The sequence below is a fragment of the Sinohyriopsis cumingii genome, chromosome 12, assembly GCF_028554795.1.
Source record: "Sinohyriopsis cumingii isolate HCF-2022 chromosome 12, ASM2855479v2, whole genome shotgun sequence".
NCBI classification, from domain to species: domain Eukaryota; kingdom Metazoa; phylum Mollusca; class Bivalvia; order Unionida; family Unionidae; genus Sinohyriopsis; species Sinohyriopsis cumingii.
This window is the reverse complement of record NC_142972.1, coordinates 118,210,465-118,232,910: the sequence shown is the minus strand read 5'-3', so window position 1 is coordinate 118,232,910 and position 22,446 is coordinate 118,210,465. Positions and strand designations below refer to the sequence as shown.

The window sequence follows — 22,446 nt, the reverse complement described above, 5'->3', positions numbered from 1 at the left end:
AATGTTGAAGTAGATGGGTATGAGGGTACTCCACAGTTGGGGTTATAGTGTCATCTGAAAGTTACAGGCTGAACTGCAGATTTAGGTGGCTACCAGAGTTAAGGAATTCCCAGGTTCTGTACATTATTTTGCACATGGTCATTGCTATATTTAGGCAAATGCATTGTACCATATAATGGGTAGTTTATTCATGTTGCTTATTGTTACTGCATTTACATATCTTTCCACTCAAAATATAAACATTTAAACATTTACACGTTTTGTAATCCATTGCTATCTGATCCCTTTTTATTATTAAAGTAAACATGTTAAAAAATTGAATTATCCATTTTTAGCTCACCTGGTCATAAAGCCAAGTGAACTTATTTGAAGATCCTGCATACATGGTTCATCGTTCCATCATTCATCATGCATTGTATGTAGCCATGTTTCTGATCCAGTTTCATTCAACATCATAACATCAAAGTCTCTGATGAGTTTGATAATGCATGCATATTTATGACCTGGTCTTGCGCCAATTTGGTTATCCTTGATGGCGCTCTGAAGACCATATTTCTAATATGATTTTTTGATCAGATTTGGACTGTTTGCATATATTTTAAATATTACTCAATGAACTCACAGGCTTGATTACACTTTTCAAATTGTGTGAAGCACACACAAGTATAGTGGTCTAAAATTGTTAGAGATTTTACCAATCAGAACAGCGTCCATAAATTCCCTGTCACATTTACAAATAATTGTAAACAATTACATAATGATTGAAAAATGAATTAATGGTGTTTAATTGGTGTTACTCCACTTGAATGCCATTACTGGCACTTTGTGACAAATTTGAGTTATTTTCATTAGGGATGTTGATAGGAAAAGTAAAGTCTGTTTAGTTAAGTCAGGCAATTATCATTTTTGACAATAAATCACTTGATGAAACTATTTACTTGTGTCCCTATTTTCGTTAGAATCTGCTCAAACGTAAGGAGAACAACGAATACTACATACGTCAAGAAACTTCAACAAGACAAAGTGTATCATGGAATATGTACTGACTTAATGCAATGCTCTGATGTTTCCATAAATTGATAATGTCATCTAAATTAAAGCAAGAATTAAATTTAAACTTCTGTATTCAACTGGTTTGAATCTCCTCTGGTATGTAAATTTCCATAAGCGTCAGCACATCTTCACCAAAAGTCACGAAAGCATATTTGATGACTATACTGTTAAAAATAAGTTAAGACAACCATTATATTACCTCAGAATTTAAAAGTGTGCAATTACATTTTCATAATTTTTTCTGTCAGTATATATGAACAGTTTGTTTACATGAAAGTCTGCAGTCATGCCTGTACAAAAATAATATGCGTGATATAACTTCTTTCCCCACCAGTATAGTCACTTGTGGCTCATGAGCCAAGCAGCAAGGGTCATCTGAGAGTTACTGTCTATAGTATTCACACACAGTCATGTTTTTTTGTACCTAACTAATGAGTATAAAATGAAAAGCATCAAGGATATAAAACAAAATTTAGTCATTATCAATTTATATCTTCTAACCATTGTTACCAGGGAATCCATAACACAGTCAACACTGTCATTTCGAATCAACTTCTCAGTGTAAACAGACATTTCTCACTGTCCTTTTCTGGCTTCTAGACCAATCCATGCAGTAAAAACTGTTGTCTATGTCCAATATTTGCAATGTCTACTTTTAACATTTCTGAAAACAAATTGAACAAATAAAAAAAAGGTTGAACTCTTGTACACATTACTGAAAATTTGTGTAATTTGTGAGATTATCAAAAACAATGAACTACATCACATCTGTTGCATGAAAATATAATAGACTGAACAACCTTGCATACTCCAACGAGTTGACAATGTTTGGGATCCCCTGGCAACAAGGTTTGAAATTATAAATTGATGAATGAAATGACAGTTTTGTGCATTTTTTAATATCCTTGATACTACAGAATACTTAAATAGGTGACAGAAACATATTTTGATACTAATGAGGTGATCCTACATCGAATTGACTGAGCTCATTACCCCTCAGTAAGCTGTCTTTTTCTGATCTGATTTTGATCAAACTTGAAATATGGGCATATTTTGGATGTATTCATTAATGTGGGAGATTGATGGGTGCTAATGAAGTAATCTTGCATCGGATTAGTTGAGCTTGTTACCATTCTTTGACCCGAGTGGCCGAGTGGTCTAAAGCGCTCTTCGTTACGGATCACTGCCATCTCACCTCTGTCTGCGGCGGTTCGAGTCTAAGATTCAGCCAATGTGGGCATGTGAGAAAGCCTGCCAGTAGCTTCTCGTGGGTCGGTGGTTCTTTCCGGGGTTTTCCGGGTTCTTCCTCCACCATTAATACTGGCCGCCATGTATAGCCTATCGTGCTGAAAAATGGCGTTAAACCCCACAACAACAACAACAACCATTCTTTGAGGTCATATTTCTGATTCATTTTCATTAAACTTGAACTAAACTTTTATTATTAAGATCTCAGATAATGAGCAAGTAAACACATATTAATGGGGTGATTTCGCATATTATTGGCTGGGTTTTTGTTACCACATTGGATAGCTCTGCTCTTGTTTGGTTAAGCTTGGCTTTATATTTAACATTAAGTCCTTGTACAAGTTGGATAATGAGCCAGTTGAATGCATATGATTTCTTAATCTTGCATCTGATTGGCAGAGCTCACTGCTACTTGAGGATTTTTATTTCTGATTCAATTTGATCAAAATAGAAATATAGACTTATATTATAAAAATCTATTTATAATGAACAAGATCCAGACATACTGATGTAATCTTGCATCTAATCGACTGACTCTGCGATTACTCTGGAAGCCATATTTGTGATCCAGTTTTGTTCAAACTTTTAATGTTTGCTGATGCCATCAACTGCTTAGACTGTTTCACTATGAACGAGACCCATGCCTCTTTATAATGTCATTTTTCATATCATTGACAGAGTTTAACACCCCTCAGTAAACCATGATTGATCTACAGTAGCTCAGTTGGTAGAGTGTCTGACTCAAATAAGCTGAGATTGCAGGTTCGTTATGCATCCAGGTCAGGTAAGGTCAGCAGCTGCTGACCTTGGGAAGGGCATTGAACTCCCATTTCCTTGCATGATATCGACAATAATTCGGCAAAAGTGTCATTTCAAATCAGCAGAAAGCAAACAAAAATCTGTTCCAAATGTCATCAAAATTAGAATACTAGCTTATATCATCATATAAATGGTTGGCAGTTTTAAAATAGATAAGATTCACACTACAGATATCATAGCAACATGTCTAAACAATTGTTAAAGCAATGTTAAAAACATCCAAAGAAATCTAAATCCAGATTCACACATTTTAATGTGGTGATCTTGCATGTTTGAAACCTTGTCGTTACTATTGTTTTGTTTTTTTTTAAATCACTTTTAGTATGATAGCTAATATTGTGGATGGCTTTGATTATAAAAGGCTGTGCATATTAATATAACCCATAAAATTAGGAAGAGTATTTATTAGGATATACAGTAAAACCTCTTTTGAAAGACCACTGCTACGTGAGACCATACTCTCAATGCACACATTTATTGATTATATAGCATTCTGAACGGTTATGAGAGACCATAATGTTTTGGCAAAAGAGGTGGTCTTTCAAGGCAGGTTGTACTAAAGTAAAGTAGGTAAAATCAATATAATATAAAAGTTGGGAGACAGTTTACATGGGTTATGTTCTTACAATTGAATGACAAAGTGCCTGAAAGAACGTGGTAATTCTCTCCCATACGATGGGTAGTCTAGTCACCCAATCCTGTAATCAGTTTTGTTAGCTTTGTAGCTTGTCATGGAATAGGTTTTGTTGTAGTCTTAAAATACTCCATGAGCCTGCTTTGTGAAATGTTATGTAAGCCAGGTGAATGATACCAGGCCACTTGAGACCTTTTTCAGGTAACAACTAAGAATTTATCATATTTAAAGATTTGAAAAAACCTATAATGATTAAGCAATATTAAAGCATAGTAAATACATATGGTCCTTGTATTCCTTTTTAAAAAAAATTTAATTTATCATGATCACTCATAAATTTTCCATGTCAAAAGAACTATAGGCATGACTTCAAGAGAGTGGGAAAAACCCTGGGTTCTTATAAGTTAAACTGCATGGTATTAATGACATGACATCAAATGTTTCTGGCATGTTGATTTTTTTGTCTGTTGAATGCCTTAGCTTGGGCTGACATGCCTCTAGGACTGATAAGCATTGCATAAGAAAAAGAATATCAGCTTGTTGACTCAATACCTTTCATACATGAAAGCTGTATACACATGTATCTTTAATATTAAAATTTCAAATTTGATCCTATTCAGGTCACTTTGAGTTACTTAACACTTGCTTAAAAGTTTTGGAATATATTCAGTAAATGTTACCATTAAACTATTTGTTAAGATTCATAACTTTATTCTAATTATAAATCTTGGGTCTTTTTTTTCTTTTACATTCATCAATTGATTATATTAATTGGCACGATTGTTGGACCAAAGTTTCAGCTAAGGTATAGTCTTGAGCAAAAAACACTCATAACATGAAAGTTTTTCAATTGAATCTTTAATCATATATAGCCCAGTTCAATAACATTATTTACCTCCCTTAAAGACTTAAATGCAGTTATCTTTCTTGCAATGAGGGATCATTGTAACAAAGGAAGAAGCGAGCCATCAAATTAGCAATGCTAAAGTTCTCAACCTGAGCCGATTTTTAAGAGACCTAGGTTTTACCTAAGTAATTATCCTAGTAAAACGCTTGCCACACCATCATGATATTAACAAATAAATTTGTAACAAGTTATGTTTTTATTCATATAAACAACAGTAAAGTATTAAAAACATTTAATTAAGTACTTAAATGGATACATTTAAATTACATCTAAATCTCCTGAAAACTTTTCGTGTCATCTTTGGTATTTTTTTCATTAAAACAGATATCATTAATCATCCAGTATCGGTGGTGGTTTGTAGATTGGACAACTCAGCATGTAAATTCCACATCTTACTTACTTAGTTGTCCAGACATTGTAATTGGTATAATACCCTGTAAAATTCTGAAGTTTTTTTGCTCATTCAGTTGCCATTTCAACATAAATTCTAAGGATGGCTGTTCACCGAGTCTCCTCGAGTTTAAAAGGTGGTATTATGAACTGGAGTCCTCTTGGTGTTGTCATATCAGCAATTATAAATCCTTTTTCTGCCATAATGGCATCTCCAGGTTCACAGAGGTCTAGAATTCCACATGTAATTTGCATAATTTACTTGTCACAGATGCTTCCAGCCCAAAGATCAGATACAGATGTTATTATTCCAGATGGACTTATTCCAAGAAATGCTTTGTATGTTGAGTACATTAATGATTTATTGATCAAAGATTTTCTGTATAAAGTTCAGTAGGGTCAATGATTACATGGGCTTGGGGATATGTTGTTCTAAATTTATTAGGCATTGTTCTTTCCACCACTGACTTCACAGGTTGGCCCACAGGGGCTCCTATCGTTGCTTACAGTTGACATGTCATACTTGTACTATGTAATAAATTCAACACTATGATCCAAGTGAAAACATCCGCCATATGTAAATGTATTTCAGCCAATCAAAAAAAAATTTGCGATTACAAATTTAAGCCACCACGCATCATTTTCAGTTGGCCAATGAGAGTATAGTGTTCCATTCACCGCGATCAGGGCCATTTCGAACGGTAGCATGGGAAATTTATTTTTGCATTCCTTAAATGTATGATATTAAGTCAAACTTTGAATAGGGATACACAGTCGAATGAGAACTAAATATTGGTACCAAATTTATTAAGCTACGCGAGCAAGGAGACAATTGTCCTTCCGTGTATTTATTATATAGTACATGTATGAAAGGTCGATTGTAAGCATTGATACGAGCCCCTGTGGGCTGTCCAGGTTAATAGAACTAACAACTTTACATGTAGGTAATCTATCCATTATTTATGATAAATGAGCATGTTTACTTAGAGATGTGAAATCTGGCAGCAATATCTCCAACAAAGAAGGCCCAGATGACTTGATTGCTCCCTGGAAGTGGCAGTTTATACTTTTCTTATCGTCGGCAATGGAGAGCACATCAAGGGATGTAATTTCAAGATACACTTACTGAACTGGGCTATAGGAGTGTTTTTTCTTTGATGCTTGCTATCTATATTCAGTGTTTTAGCTCAAATCTTTTTCTCAACATGGTAAATTTTTGTGTCATTCAGAATTAGATTGTGCCTGACTATTTGCTTTTTAGACTATTGAGTTTTAAGCTCAGGTCCTTGCATTTGAGTCTTTGTCATTACAGTTAGTGATATTCCATGTAGTTTGTTTAAGTCTTTGATTATAGATATTACTGGTGGGGAATAAAACTAGGGTACATGTATTTACTTCATTAGGTAATTGACTATACTGCCATTCCACCCATTTGTTTGCTAAATATAAGTACTGACCAAAATCACATGTCAGCATTGATTGTTGATAAGACCTAAGTAACTACAAACACTTTGGCATTTAGGCAGCTGTCTGTATTTTAGGTGAATTACATCGTAAACCGGTTAAGGTGTGTAAATATCATTAATACATTTTCAAACATGATTGTTTTCAGTGAAGTTGGAAGATGTACAAATTTTTGGTAGGGTCAGTTAATATGGAGATGATTCATTCCCATACCCAGTCATATCAAGTGGTACAACAAAAAAAGGTACTAGCAGCTGCCTCACTTGGCACTCAGCATTGAGAGGTTAGTGTTAGGACTGGTTGGCCTGGGTGGGACATGATGCTACACGTCTGCGGACTGAAAAATTGTAAACAAAAAAGCTACATTCCAAATCCAAATCACACAAACACATTTTGCATGCTCTAATAGCAAAGGCAACAAGGAAGAGTTAAGGTATGGTATGTAAGTGCTGCACTTGAATTTCCAAGGTTTAAAATCTGAGCACACAAAAATCTTCTTGATCATGTGATTTTACAACAATACCACAACAAACATTATTTTCATGCAGGATAACAAATAACTATTTATCCTCCTCATTTTATGGAATTAGATTATCACGCATATTAAAATGACAAAATCAACTTCTAACATCACAATTAAATTGATTAGGTTACTGATACTTTATGAGTATGCTCAAAGATTTTCTTATGTAAAATCAGGATCATGGACAATGGTCTTTGCAAAAAAATGCAATGAAACCACTTGATTAAAAGTGTAATTCTCTTTTCAGAAATAGACTTACTAAATAGCCATGCATCCTCAGTGCCTCTTATTGTCCAGACTAGCCATGCAAATCGAGCTTTCTTTTTTTATTGGGCCTTCATGAAACTGGTGCTCTTTGGATATCCAGTTATCACTATGCTTCCTTCCCAAAAAAATGGTCATATCAACTTGAACGTCTCCCTAAAATTATTTCAGGTTGGTCTTAACTGAAAATGATCTGACCTCCAGTATGGCCACCATGGCAGCCATTTTCAGATCTTAGCACTGCTTCTAGTTATAACTGATATTAGCTTGGGGGTTTTCACAGGAAGACTTCTATTATGTCTGGTCTATGAAAATCATGCAGGTGTATATTAACCATATGATATCACCATGGCAGCATACATGTGACCAAACAGAATCTCAAACCAGTTGATTTACAAATTTTGATCAGTGATCAGCTTCTAATCCAGTAGACTTCTCTTCAGCATGTTCTTAAATGGATTAAAAGTGCATAATATATATTCTCTTCATAGTTTAATTAAACAGCAAGTTTTGAACAGATTTAGATTCTGATGTTACAGTAATTAATACAAGTCAGCATATTGTCAATTAACAAAAATAAGAGAAAAAAAGAACTCTTCTAGTTCACTGCAGAATATTTTTAATAGAATTTGTTTCCATCACAAGAGTCTGGTGACCACTTACTACATTCAGTGTGATAAGTTTCTCACTTAACAGGCCTTTAATAGTTCTCTGGTCCAAATTTCCCCTGGATCACTTCATATTTTGCAAAGAATAAATTAATGTTCTCACTGTATTAGCATTAGAATGTTGCAATGACAGGACAGTTATGATCAGACTGAGAAAAGTTATGGCTTCATTTCCTTGCTGCAGGGTTGGTAAGGTTGCTGCTATTATGTTCACTCCATTGAGAAGGTTCCTGAATTAAAATGTATTCGTGATTCTCATTCTCAGGGACTTCTTTCTCTTCATAGCTCATCCAAAGATCTCTTGGCAAGTTTCACCATTGTAAATGAATAAAAAGATTTATTGTAACAGAACTTTTCAAATTTAGATGTTGTCCTGTGGATTTTTTTTCTAAATAAATTATTCAGCTTTTATGCTAGCATATATGGTTGACCTTGAAAAAGCAATGAAAAATACATGATGTATTTGTGCTTTTATGAATAATTTATACCAACTTTAAAATTAATTTTCTTGTAATATCTGTTTAATGATGCATTTTATCTTGGGGTTTAATTGAATTTATATGCATGAAATACAAAAAATGCATACCTCGAAATGCAAACTCAAATTCTAAGGATGGCTATTCACAGAGTCTACTTGCACACTTAAAACTTTGATATCCATGCACTTTTAAACTTGTAAGTTTTCTTAACCACTGATCTGTTAGCATTGGGAGAAAGTACAAGTTACAACATTTTGCAATGAATTGAATAAAAAATTCAAGAGCTGCCCTTAAATATTCCTCTTAAAACATCTTGAAAAATACAATAACAATTAAACAGTTATTACCATGTGTGTGTTAGGACTGGTCGGCCTGGTGTCAGGATAATGTGACTGGGTGGGACATCGTGCTACATGTGTGCGGCATGATGCCCCAGTGCTAGACATCACTATAAACTGCCACACTGCAGACATTGTAGCGATAAGACTGAAAAATTGTTAAAAGCTAAGTTAAAAATCCAAATCACACACACACACACACTTATGACACTGAAATTTTACCAGCCATCGAAATTATGAACTACTATTCAGATGGGAAATTTACTTGCCGCCTCAGACTATGATCCCTGTTCATACATACCCAGTGAAAATTTTACCGATCTGGCATCCAATATGGCTGACTTGACATATTGTGATATCAACTCCTCTGAATAGATGTCTGTATTGACATTGTTTTTCCACCAAAAGAATTCATTTGATATCTCATTAGTTCTACATGAAAATGTAGTGTGGCTGCCATGATGGTTATATGTAAAAACTTGTTATCACTACATTTTTCAAGAGAAAAAACCCATTTGTTCTACATGAAAATGGTGCCAATCTGACATTTAGTATAGCCACCACTGTGACCAATTTGAAAATCACTCAGGAATATCAGATGGTTTCAACACTTTGCAGTTAGAAAGAAACAAGTCTAATTTTGAATTCCTGGAAATTTTCAGACAGTAGAACATGTTATATCATGGGGCTTGTGTTTTTCTTGGCAAATTATTTACTAATATTTACTATCATATACCGTACAGGATTTAAGGAATTTCCAAGTACATGTGTCTTTCTATGATGACATGTTAATCTGATTCACTCTTATCTGCTTGTGACCATATATTACATGTTGCACATTACAATAAACTTTTTGCCAGTCCAATTATAAATAAAAATTCAGAAACCTGATGATAGTGGGTTGAACTCGTGTCCAGATAAGCCTGGGTTTGATTCCCACTGACATTAGCATATTACTTTGCAGTCATTGGTGCAGTATAACCTTTAAAGTGTTACTGTGTCATAAACAAAAGAATAACCCATATCCTATATATAAGCCCAGGTAGCCAGCTTTGAAAATTCTGAACATCCACTGTGATGCAGGGTGTATTATTACTCGTGTTATTTCTCCACAATAACTCAAGTCTTCTTTATCTACAGTTACCACACTTTTGGTATTGTGATGTTTAGCACCATTTTTTCAGCACATGATTGAATATACATTTGCAGCCATTATATTTGGTGAAGGAATGACCTAGAAAAATAAACAAGTCTAGGCATATTTGGGTCAAAAGGTCACAAGTTAAAGTCTCCGACTGGCAAAATAAAAATGTTTTCCACATTTATTATTAGTTCTACATCAGTTGTCTGTATCCAGTGTTGTAAATGGCTTGCACATGGTATAAAGATTTAAAGGTAAAAGGTCCACATGACTGACAGAAAGGAAAATGTTATTTTTGCACAGTAACGTTAGTTTTATGTAAAATACCTAAACCAGCGTTTGCAGGTGCACTTAGAGTCAGGCAGAAACCTTATTGGGTTTAGGATCAGATGTTAAAATCATTGCTCTTGAAAGAAGAAAAACTGTTTCTGCACAACAATTTCTGTTCTTGACCTTCATCAGTGCTTGTGGACAATTTACATTGTTGGGTAGGAAAGAAACCTGTTGATTGTCAGGTAATTATGACTGAAAAAAGAAAAGGTTTTTTGCCTAGTGGCAGGTTTGCACTTATGGAAGAGGTGTAATGGTTGATATCAAAAGTTGAAAGGTCATGATTATTGTGGCTCTAAAGAAAAATTGGTTTTGCGGAATAACTTTTGTTCTGGAGTAAGATCCCTGGTCAGACTTTGTGAATGGCTTGCACTTGGAGTAATAAAGAAACCTGTAGATTTGGGTGTTCAGCTGTCAGAGATCACACTCATAGTAATGCTAATGAGAAAATAATGGTTACTTCATAGCAAGTTTAGCACAAGACCACATACCATGACCACAAAGGTCCAGGTCACTGAGACCCCTTGTCCATAACCTTAAATATGCATAACTAGTGCCTTTCTAGAAGGGGGGGGGGGCAGGTTGAGATGTGTGTGTGAGAACATTCTTAGATACTAATCTGCCAAAAGTTGTAAACATTGGGGAGTAGTGTATGATTAAGCAGGAGCATGTTGTGTCAGAATTATGATGACTATGAACTGAGCATCCAGAACTTGTGAACAGGTGAGGGTAGGCTTGGGTCCTGCCCTGATCAGACTATATTGGTTGGCATCCTCCGACCTTGAGCATTGTATTCCAATTGCCTGGACATGTAACCTTGAATGTGTTGATGTGCTGTTATACACCAATCATCCAATCAGTTTAAAATGATTGAATGGGAAAGATCTATAACTTTCAGTGTGGTTTTATTTAAGTCAGGCATATTATGTATTTGATTAACAAGAATATGCTTTCATTTTTAATTGCAAGATTTTGTTTTCTTTTGAATATTTTTAACTGAGAATTTACCTTAAGCATGTAATCTGTACATGAAATAAAGTGAAGTGAAGAGCAAGAATCTGCATTTTCTATGCTTGGAACACAAATCACATAAATATTACTTTTCAATTATTATGCATAATTTATAGATTTTGCATTAGAATATTTATTGTGAACATTAAGGAAGTTTTCTTGATTACATACATCTGCAAAATGTAATGGGCAAAAAACAAAGACAAGGAACAAAATATATGTAGTCATCTGACTACTGAGATCATTAGGCCATTACGTTCTGATTCACATGTACAGTTTAAATTGACTGTTTTCTTTAGGATGACAATAGTGATAAGGAATTTTAGGTGCAGTGCAAAACTGATGGAATGTTTATTACATGCAACTGAGGTAAAGGTACTTATCTGGGACAAGTGAAGAAATGAGAACCTCTGGGAGATTATAAGTAGTGTATGTATTTTTAAGTTCCTTTATCCTGGTGAGCTATAATTTGCAGACTTGTCACATTGTATTTTCAAGTCTGACAAATTTCCCACGCTTTGGTCTAAAATTATACAGCTGTCCTTGTAATGAAAGCCTTTAAATCCAAGATTTGGGTTGTACTTACAACGTGTTTCTTTGTTTGCTTTTTTTTATTATATCAACAGCAGGTATTTTTTAATGTTGAATAGGGCTGTTAACCTCACAAGTCAAAGGAAGTTAATTGCAAAAGAAGTTTATACACCCCAACAAAATGATGCAAATGAAACCCCTTTCCCATGTTATAATTTTGAAAAACATGGTGTACTTAACTTGATGCAGTTTGACGTAGTTGCCATTCAGGCATTTGTTTAGATGTTCAACATGCCTTGAACCCACACACAGGCTTGGGTGGCTAGTTTCCAAGTTGGCTGTGTCTGCGTACATGAAGTAGCTATGTAAGATGTATATGCAACACATCAGTTTCAAGAATGACATCTAGGTCACAAATATCTTTAATTATTAAACCAAAATAAGCAAATTAAGTAAAACAAAATATTTTCATCAGAATAAACTCAGTTCTCATTGAAAATTGCAGATTTACGATTGATCCTCCTCACAGTTGGTGGTACATGAAATCAGTTGCATCTGATATGTCACCATTAGCAATACCACTCTTTAATTCTGTAGCCAAGGAAAGAAGTTTATTTTTATAGGCCAAAAGTTATTTTATTTTAAAAAACTAGATCACTTTATTGTCCATAAATATTGGTTAGGTTGGTGAATAATATGGTTAGTATTGGTATAACTTTATTGTAAATTTCATTTATCACCATCACAAGAAATTTCCAAAGGCAGAGTTCTGTTATAAATTGGGCTTTGTATGCAAGTCGATTTGGCCAGGACAACTTGGCATTTTCTTCCTTTGGTTTATTTTCTTGTTCTCAAAACTTTACCCCCACCTTCATGTTTCTTGTTCTACCCCATATCTGATTTTGTTTAATGTTTGCTTGGCTTGCAAGATTGCAGGAGGTTGCCTGCTTTGTTATATTGATGCACAATGTTGCAGGTCAAGGTGGTCAACGGGCATCAGTAACAGTTGAAATGAAATGAAGGATAACAGTATTTTTTAAAAATATTAAAAAATACTTTTCAAAAGGAAGAGGATAAAAGCAGATGATCAATCATGAAAATGTGTATTTATGTTTTAAACTTTGCAATACAGCATGTGAGCATATCAGCTGTTAAATTGAATCCTTTGTCTCTTTCTGTTTTATCTGTTTTTCGTTCTTTTCATTTCCTATGACTTAAAAGAAGGCTTAAGAAAATCAGACAACTTGTCATGCAGGAAAAAATAGGCATTATTTACTTCCCTTGTTCAATGTCCTTGCTGACGGAGTTTTCTTCACATTTCACTGACTCCCATGGATAACAGAATCAGGACATCAGATCAGCAGATTTTTATCAGTAGATTGGCTTCTAATCTTTAGGATTTCTTATCTATATAAATTGTATGCATCTCCTTACACAAGTGTTTCTGCTGAAGTCATTTTTTGGGTCAGCCTGTCCTATTTCTCACCTCTGCTTAAGGTCATCTGATATTTAATCAAAGATTCACAAGCCATGATGGACTACCTTTGGCCTTGAACTCTCCCAAATGACAATACAACAATTTACAGCTTGTATTTTTTTTTACATGTGGGTCATTCTGTAACCATTCTTAATTCGAGTAGTAATCACTCAGCATGTATCATTGCACTGGTGGAATAGATCCAGTCCTGAGTAGACTGGTTATGATTCATTTCTGTAATGTGTGGATGGAACATAAAAATGCAATATATCACCAAGCTTATTCTTTTCAAAAGTAATAGATTTCAACTATGAATTGGTATGTGTGGTGGATGGTATATTTGTCCCACTAGCTCTAGAAAAGTGTGCCTATGGCATTTGGCCAATAGCTGGATCACATTTCCAGCATGAGTAAAATATTTGTTCCATTTTGTCTGGATTTCAGTATCTTTGAAATAATTTCCGATAAATTTTGAGACAATCCTTGAGCATTAGGATGCATGCATATTGAGTGGTTGTCATCTTCGGAGTAAGCATATCAGGTATAGGAAAAATTGTTCAGGCTTTCAAAGTTGGCATGGTTACACACCGATTTCACCCATTAACACCATATCATGCATTATTACTCAACATATTGGTTTCTTCAGTGACTTCATTGTACTCGTGTAGGATATTTTTGGATCACAATATGAAAATAATAAAACAATTATGGACTTTGTTTCACTCACTACACATTTTATTCAGCTGTGGAATACAAAAATATTGTCCTCCACTTTGTTTTGGCTAATATCATATTTTCACATAATAATCACTGCTGCTCACATTTCAGACAAGAAGACAACTCCAAGTAAACGAAAGCGAGGTAGTGTGAGTTTGGAGAGTTCCCCAATTCCAAGCACAGGAACTACCCCAAAAACTCCAGGGAGCCTGCCTCGCAGTGGTGTGCCCTTGTCTGAGCGACAGCAGTTAGCCATGTTAATGAAGATGACAGATGACACGTCTCAAGGTAGAAATGTTATACCTCCACAGATTAGAATTATTACTTGAATGTTTATCTGGCTGTTTTGCTGCCCCATGCAAATGTGGAAGGGGCAGATAGTGCTAAACTTGTTCGTCATTATGGTTGAACTGACAAATGTAGGGGAATATTCCTCCCTCGCATTTTAAAAAAAGGGTGGAAATTTCTGAATAGGAGGAATATAATGAAGAAATAAAGTTTTGAAAATACAGCCCATGATTTTTCATGACCATATCATATGGCCCTGCATCTGTTGTTTTGTCCATCACAACTTGCTTGTGAACCAGTAGACATTTACCAGCAGTTTCATTGATCGATATTACATTGTATATTGTTATTTACACTGTATGTAGAGAAAAGATTTAGCTTGAAAAAAGGTTACAAAATAAGATTTTTTATTATAAATTACAATCCTAATGTTTCCAAATTTCCACAATTAAATGCAGTTTTCTGTGATAAAACAAGCAATGATAGCAAAATTATTCATGTTCTGTAAACAGGGACATATTTGGGATATTTTCTTTATGGAAAATGATGTAATCTACACCTGCCTCCACACTTACAAGCAACATGTTAATTGGGCATGCTAAAACAATGGGGTACACTGTATGCAGTGACTTGCTCCAATATAATAATAATTTGATAGCTTAGCTTAGTTATATTTGTAAAATACCAATAAAGTATTAGTCATGCTGATGAAGATGCTTTGCACTGATTAAAATGCCTTTTTGGAATTTTATTGACATGCAGGGTGGTCTTTGTGAGTCTCTGATGCACACCAGTGAAGGTTGCAAAGTATAAGAATTTCTTTACATTATGTGTCGCAGAATAGTGGGTTTTTGGACTAAATGAATAAGACAAACACAATGTGTGAAAGATGGAAATTTATGAAATGAATTAATAAAGAAAAATATATGGTGTAAAAATACAATGATTCTCTCACGCTCTCAACATACAATTGACCCAATCACTCTACACAAACATTCACACATTGAAAATAAACCAAAAATATGAATTCAATATGAAATACAGATCCAAGAAACCTCATGGACTGCAGATACATTTCAAACAGTATTATATACACTACAAGAGAGATTCACATAATCTCAAGTATATACTCTGATTAAGATTCAAAATAATCTTATGATATTCAAAGAGATTCACATACACGTAATCTCCTGGAACACAATTAAGATTCAAAATAATCTTATGAATATAAAAATGCACCCAATTGGAACAACAATTGAACCAAACGTATGCTTCTAGACCCCTTGTACAGTCACACGATTCCTTGGGTTGTCCCACACTTATCGGCCGCTCGTTTCCTTCATGGATCCACCACATGTACAGTCATACATATACACACGTACAGCACCCTCTAATTAGCTATGTTTACGTCCATGGCTCCACCACATATACAGACATTCGTACATACGTATCGGCAGCAAGCAGCCCTAAATATTCTGGAAACTCCAGACAGCTCTAAACAGCTCTAGTCATAGTCAGCTACAATAAAACCAAACTGGTCATAATAATAGTTCCTGTAAAATCTCTAGATATATGCTAATACATTAACCTCTAATAGCGACTTGTAATTCAAAGTTCAAATCTGCATTGTAATAAATGCATTATTACACGATATGACATTACAAACTGAATAAGCTTCGCATATCAAATGAAATATAAATTTAACACTTACCCCTATGGCTGGAGAACATTGGAGAGCGTACACTCCTTGATGTGATCCAAAATGACCAGTGTCGGTTTAGAAATTGATCTTACTTAAATCCATTGGAGAGTGAGTAATAGTCAGGGTAAAATACCCATGCATATCATGCTTTTAATGTGCCTCGTCGCAAGTATTTTCCGGCGAGGTACATGTTAGTAAAGTCGCTTACCTGAAAAAACACTTATTCACCCTAGATAACGTTGTACACCTGTTCAATGAAAAATAGTCAAATAGTTCTAAGACAAAATCAAGTTATTTTGTTTGCCTATTTCTATGACAGTACGTAAGAAAATGATTCTGCTTTAACAAGAACAGCAATAGATTAGATTTTACTTTGTTATTCAAATATATAATACATTTGGCTCAAGGGGGACCAACTACACTGCTGTATCGTCTTGCAGAGATGCTGTAAACTCACCAGCTGACTAGTAGTGTAATCCTTGAATAAAGTACAAAAGGTGGAACCTTTGAATAAAGTGCAAAAGGCGGACAGAAGTGTGGTATTTAGCAGTAACTGAATTGAGTTCAGTGAGAATAACCGAGTGTGTTGTATAACCGATATGAATTTATCCAAGGGATTAAGTAAGCTTATGTCAGTGTACTGCCATTTAATTTTGCTTGAAAAGTTGTTTTAACATGATGAGTTTGATGTCCACACTAGTTGCAGAGATCATCCATTGGACAGTGGATTTTGTGGCAGGATTGGTGGTGGCAGTTAATTTCCAGTAAAATACAAACTTTCTGCCGGATACAGTGCTGATTGTATAAATTATTTGGGGATTTCTTGTCTGTGCCAAGAATGTGATCCTACATATGTGGCTTGGGAAAAAAGATAACTTTGTGATCCAAGCTTTTCTTTGCATTCTACAGTTTCAGTACATGTTAGACCCACTTGGGCCTCTTGATTGAAAATAAATGCAAATCCTGCAATTGTTTTAGAATATAATTATTTGAGGATCAGTGTGAGAAAGATAAGACAACAAAGTCAAGGCTTGAAGTCAGTGCCACACTGAATTGCTTTTCTCACGTATACCGGCATAGTACTTTGTAATCAGCAAAATATAAAACAAGGCAAAGTACTATGCTGGTATACTTGAGAACAGCAATTCAGTGTGGCACTGACTTCAAGCCTTGACTTTGTCGTCTTCATATCTTTTTCACACTGATCCTCAAATAATTATACTCTAAAACAATTGCAGGATTTGGGTTTGTTTTATTTTTTGCTGATTACAAAGAGTGTTATTGTCCTATATAGCAGTGCTGGAACTAAAATTTATTATTTAAGAACATTGGTATGCCTGAGGCTGTAATGAATTTAGAAGTATACAGGCTTTAGGTACATGTGTATGTGTATTTAACTGCCTTGGGACTTTTTAGTGTTCTGGCCAGCATGTATCATGTTTTGACATTATCATATCCATTCATCCATACATCTACCTATTCCATTAGCACAATAACTGTAGTCTCCATCATCTGCCATTACTAAACTTTGTAAGTAGCTTGCATTAGGGGCAAAGAAGAAACCAGCCTTATTTGTTGCTCAAGAGGTCAAAGGTAAAGGTCACAGGTACTGACTGAATGGGAAAACCCCCGCCTTCCAAATAGTATAGTAGATAAATTGACCAGAATTTGTAAATGGTGTCAATTTTTGACAAGGCACCTGTTGATTAAGGTTATGGGGCTGACTGAAATAATGAAAGCAGTTTCCATAAAACAAATTGAGTCCCATGCCACAAAACATGAGCAAACATGTGAATTGACTGCATTTGAGACAATAAAGGCACTTATTGATATGGGGGACAATAGATCCAAGGTTAAGGTACATATGGCTGTACAAAGAAAAATGGTTTCTGCATGGCTAACACATTAGGTAAAAAAGAAACTGATTTTATGGTCAAATCATCAAGGGTCATTGTTACAGAAGGACAAAAAAAATGGTGTTTGCCTAGTAATAACTAATTCCAGATCAAAAGTGTTTGGGTCGCTTACACTTTTGGTAGTGACTTTTTGAATTTGGTCTCAAAGGGCAAAGAAAAAACTAATGGAGACTTTAAAAACTTTTTGCACAATAACTTGAATCAACTTTGTGGATGGTTTGCACCTAGAATAAGAAAGAAACCTTAAGATTTTCGACTCTCAAGGTCAGGGTTAATAAGTCTAATGAGAAAATATTGTTTACATCTCACCTGGTCATAAGGCCAAATTAGTGTTTGGTATGGTCATTTGTGTCTTGTGTCATCTGGTTTACACCATCCATATGTTGTTGTGACTAATGTTAACAGAAAGGATCCGGGCATAATGCTCTGAAACTTTTAAACTTATGGTTTTACCATGAGAATTTAAAGATGTTGCTTAAAAATATCATTAAATGACTTCCAATGAACTGCTGAACAGAATTTAACTAAATTTTATGGAGACCATACCAGTTTTTAAAATGTGTTCAGATGCTTCCTGCCAGTAATGATATTAAAACTTTTCAAAAACATTGGACAGAAAGCATCATGAGAATTGTGACCTTAATTTTTAAAAATTTTTAACAAGTAATACCAATCTGCCATTTAATAATGATCATTACTGAAAATAGATAAACCAGCAAACAACTTCTGCTAAAAAAAAACATGGAACATAATCAGACCAAATTTGTCAGAAAGCATCCTGGCATGAAGACTTTAAAGTTATGTATTAATGATGATTTGCCATGAAATAAGGTCACCATTACTAAACATAGGAAAATGACTTCTTGTCCAAACCTTGACTCAGTGGCCTATTTGCACCAAGTGTATATCATACAGACCTACCACTTATCCTAGTTTACTTAAGATCATCCCTGTTTTAAAAACAATACATTTTGATTTACAGTGTATGTGCCTCCTTTAAAAAGCAAAATTTATACAGAAATTCTGCAAGGAATGCACTAGCCATGCTGTGAAAATCTACGTTTCCATACCTTTTATGCTGATATTTAGTGTGTTAACTGAGAAAAAAGGACAATTTTTAAGTTAAATTTGATAACATTGAAATTGAGAAATTGAATTGAATTATTTTTATGTTTATGCTAACTTTACTCTAAATATATCTACTGTGGCCATTATGTGCATTTAATTGTTTATGTATTCACCAATCATGAATTGATTTATACCCCAAAACATACTGTAATGACTCAAAAGAGCAAGAAACTAACTTCTTACTTTACTATTTAAATTCTGAAGGTAAATAATGCTGCAAAATATTCATCTCCATGTAAAGCCCTTGATTGTTTGCTGTTTTCCTACTTGGGTGAAAGTTGGAAAGAAATCCAGGGAGCACTGTACAGCACTTACCCGCAGGTGGGTCATGGTGACCTCCATTACACTTTTAAGTGGCTATGGGGTGGGTCATATGCAAAGTTGAAAGTCTTGGGCACCACCTGTGGTACATTTGTTAAACACTACAATCAACAGAGAGACTGATATAATTTACTTATTTCATTTAACTTATTTTTTATACGTTGATGTTTATTCTATATGTTATCCTTATTTTCATTGTCATTTCTACTCCAGACTCGACAGGAAAACCCCTCTCGCCAACAACTCCGTCCAGTGTGAAAAAAACTCCGCTTGACAAGAAGGTGAACAAACGAAATGAACGTGGAGAGACTCCACTCCACTTGGCTGCAATCAAGGGAGATGTCAAAATGATCAAGAAACTTATAAAAGCTGGGGCTGATGTCAACGTGGCTGACTTTGCTGGTGAGTAATTTAGAGCTGCATACAAGAAAACATTAAAAACGCCAAGGGCATGTGTCCCAACACTTTGTTTTGGTTATTATCTGATATAACCGTAAAGTACAAGTGAGCTTTTGGTACATTGGAGGTCATCTACAGGACTTGGGGAGAGTTTTTGAAGTTTTACCAGAAAAGAACTGAGCTGGTGCAAAGAGGGTGATCCTGTCTTATTTCCTTTGAAAGATGGAATGGACAATATCTCAGCACAGAATCCATCATTCTGGATAAGATGGGTCATCTGCTCAGTGCACTGCGTTGTAAAGTTGTAGCAGTCGCAACAAGTACTGCATTCAAACAACTGTTTCCAAACTGACATGATACAAGCCATGGGATGGAAGTCAGTCAACTTTCTCCAGCATCTACCTTAAAGAGATCTTTCATCTCAGAAGACTTCAACAGACATTGTGAGATCTATCACTTTAGTGCAGTAGGTTACCTTCCAAGGTTGTTCAGCAGTTTCTTAAGAATGGCATGACCAATTCCATTGGATTTGTGTCTCAGCATACAGAATGTGTGATCTAGCCAGCTTCTTCATATGAAAGCCAACTCATTTACAATTGGGGGCCAGAGATGGCCTCTCTGGGGCATGGGGATGCAACTTCCTCAACCTCTTAAATACTTTCTAACTCATTCAGCCCCAATCCTGCATGTAGGTATGATGAGGCTGTACCCTGCTTCTGAGCTCTGTAGCGTCAAGGTCATCAAAGAGGGTGTGGCATTACAAAAAAGCAGACAGATGTAACCTTACAATGATACCAAATAATTTGGACTGTTCAGAATTAACCCCAAAGATGTGTTTCCTACCCCCATTTCAGGAGAAAATGATAAAAAAATCTCCAGGGCTGAACGAGTTTATGAACATGGAATTTATTTTTTTGTGGGTGGGGGCAAATACTTACCCAATCATAATACAGATTCAGCACCCCAACCACCCTTGCAGTTCGTTGTTGGACAATAATAACTAAAGTATTCATGGTATTTGGCATTAGTTTATGTACCAATGGGAGAACACTCAAGCTTCCACCTGTGTGGGCAGGCAACTTTAAGCATTAATAGCTCAACTCATTGCCTGGGAAGACTTGATTTACAAGATGTTGGATGTATTTCAGAGGTGCTTTGATAGGTTGATAGGCAAGAAATATTGTTTACTCCCCAAATTGGTTTAACTTGGATGAGTAGATTGCAATGGTTTTGACTAGTTGAGGGGGGTCAAATGTGCCAGTATTTCTTTCTGATGATTTCATTTGTTCCTTTAAATTTGTGGGCTCTTTCAAGTCCTTCTAAGCAGACTCATACTATTTCCATTAAATTGTCAGTTGATATTACTGTTCTATATTAGATTCTGATGACCTCACTGTTTTAATCCAAGGCAGGCTTTCTCTTCAGTCTTGCACTTTTCTTATGATTAAATTATATGTTATTTTATAAACTTATGTATTTCCGTCTCCAGTTTCCAAATTTGAGCCACTTGTAGTTTTGTACATGCTGTGTGAATCTTGTAATGATATCTTTTATCAGGTTGGACACCACTACATGAAGCATGTAACCATGGGTTCCTGAGTACAACTAAGCAGTTGTTAAATGCTGGGGCTAACGTCAATGTCCAGGGTTTTGATAATGATACACCACTTCATGATGCCTCAATAAATGGACATGGAAAGGTACAATGCACATTTAATACAGTTACAAAACTGGCTTTTCTTAATGGAAAAACTTGTGTCATCCATATTTATTATAAAAATAGATTTCTGAGAAAAGCATATCATATAAGCAAAATTATCTATTTTCTTGGATTTATAAATGTTTTACAGTGATGCTCACCATTACCTTTTCATTTATTTTATATTAAATATTCCTTCTGTTCGAGTCCCCTTAAGGAGTTAAGCGCTTATTTTATATTAAATATTCCTTCTGTTCGAGTCCCCTTAAGGAGTTAAGTGCTTATTGACTTATACTTATAGCAGATTTATAGATATATAGTTAACAAATTTGAATCAAATCTGAAAACTAGTTCTGAAACAAATATTCACTTAAGAATACTTTTTATCCAATATTTGAAGTCGAAATTTGTATTTGAATATTTGCCATTGTGATCATATGAAAATAAATGAAGTTAAAAATATTTTGCTTGGTTTTGATCAATAAATGCTGCATATCTAGTTTGTTCATTACTGTTTGTTACGGAGGACTTTTATTTTAGAATTAACGTGAAAAATATTAATGTTGAAAACTTTCTGACATTTATTGCCATTTTTAACTACTGTAGTATTAATAACAGTTAAATCAGTCATGACTTATGGTTGAAAATGCTTGGACATTTTCAGAATAGGTTGCTCGATCTGACCGAGATTTCATGAAACTTCTTAACCTTGACTTATTTTTTTTATCAGCGATATCTGTCATTTGAAAATTGAGACAATGTGGATGGCTTTGTTTTCAAAAAAATTGTCCATATTTTTGCTGGTCACAACATTTTATTGAAATAGAATAAAATTTAGTCACATAGTATATGCTCAAATTGAGATGTTCGTTGAAAGTGGGCCATGCATAGTTAAGCTGATTATGTTTCACTTATGTTAGAAAATAATTTTGAGAATACCCCCAGTTGATCAATTCATTTGCTGTCACTAATTGTGCACTTACAACAATGGTAGCTTCC

At 34.8% G+C, this 22,446-nt stretch overlaps 1 protein-coding gene across 1 annotated transcript in view; it reads left to right on the top strand.

Annotated features, from left to right (window-relative positions):
- Nucleotides 1–22,446, top strand: part of LOC149787328 (uncharacterized) — a 147,997-nt gene that overhangs the window by 82,314 nt on the left and 43,237 nt on the right. Inside the window, exons 5-7 of the mRNA XM_089977870.1 lie at nt 14,106–14,282; nt 19,563–19,751; nt 21,306–21,448. Of these exons, the coding sequence (XP_089833996.1) occupies nt 14,106–14,282; nt 19,563–19,751; nt 21,306–21,448 (509 nt within the window). The remainder of the gene's footprint in view (nt 1–14,105; nt 14,283–19,562; nt 19,752–21,305; nt 21,449–22,446) is intronic.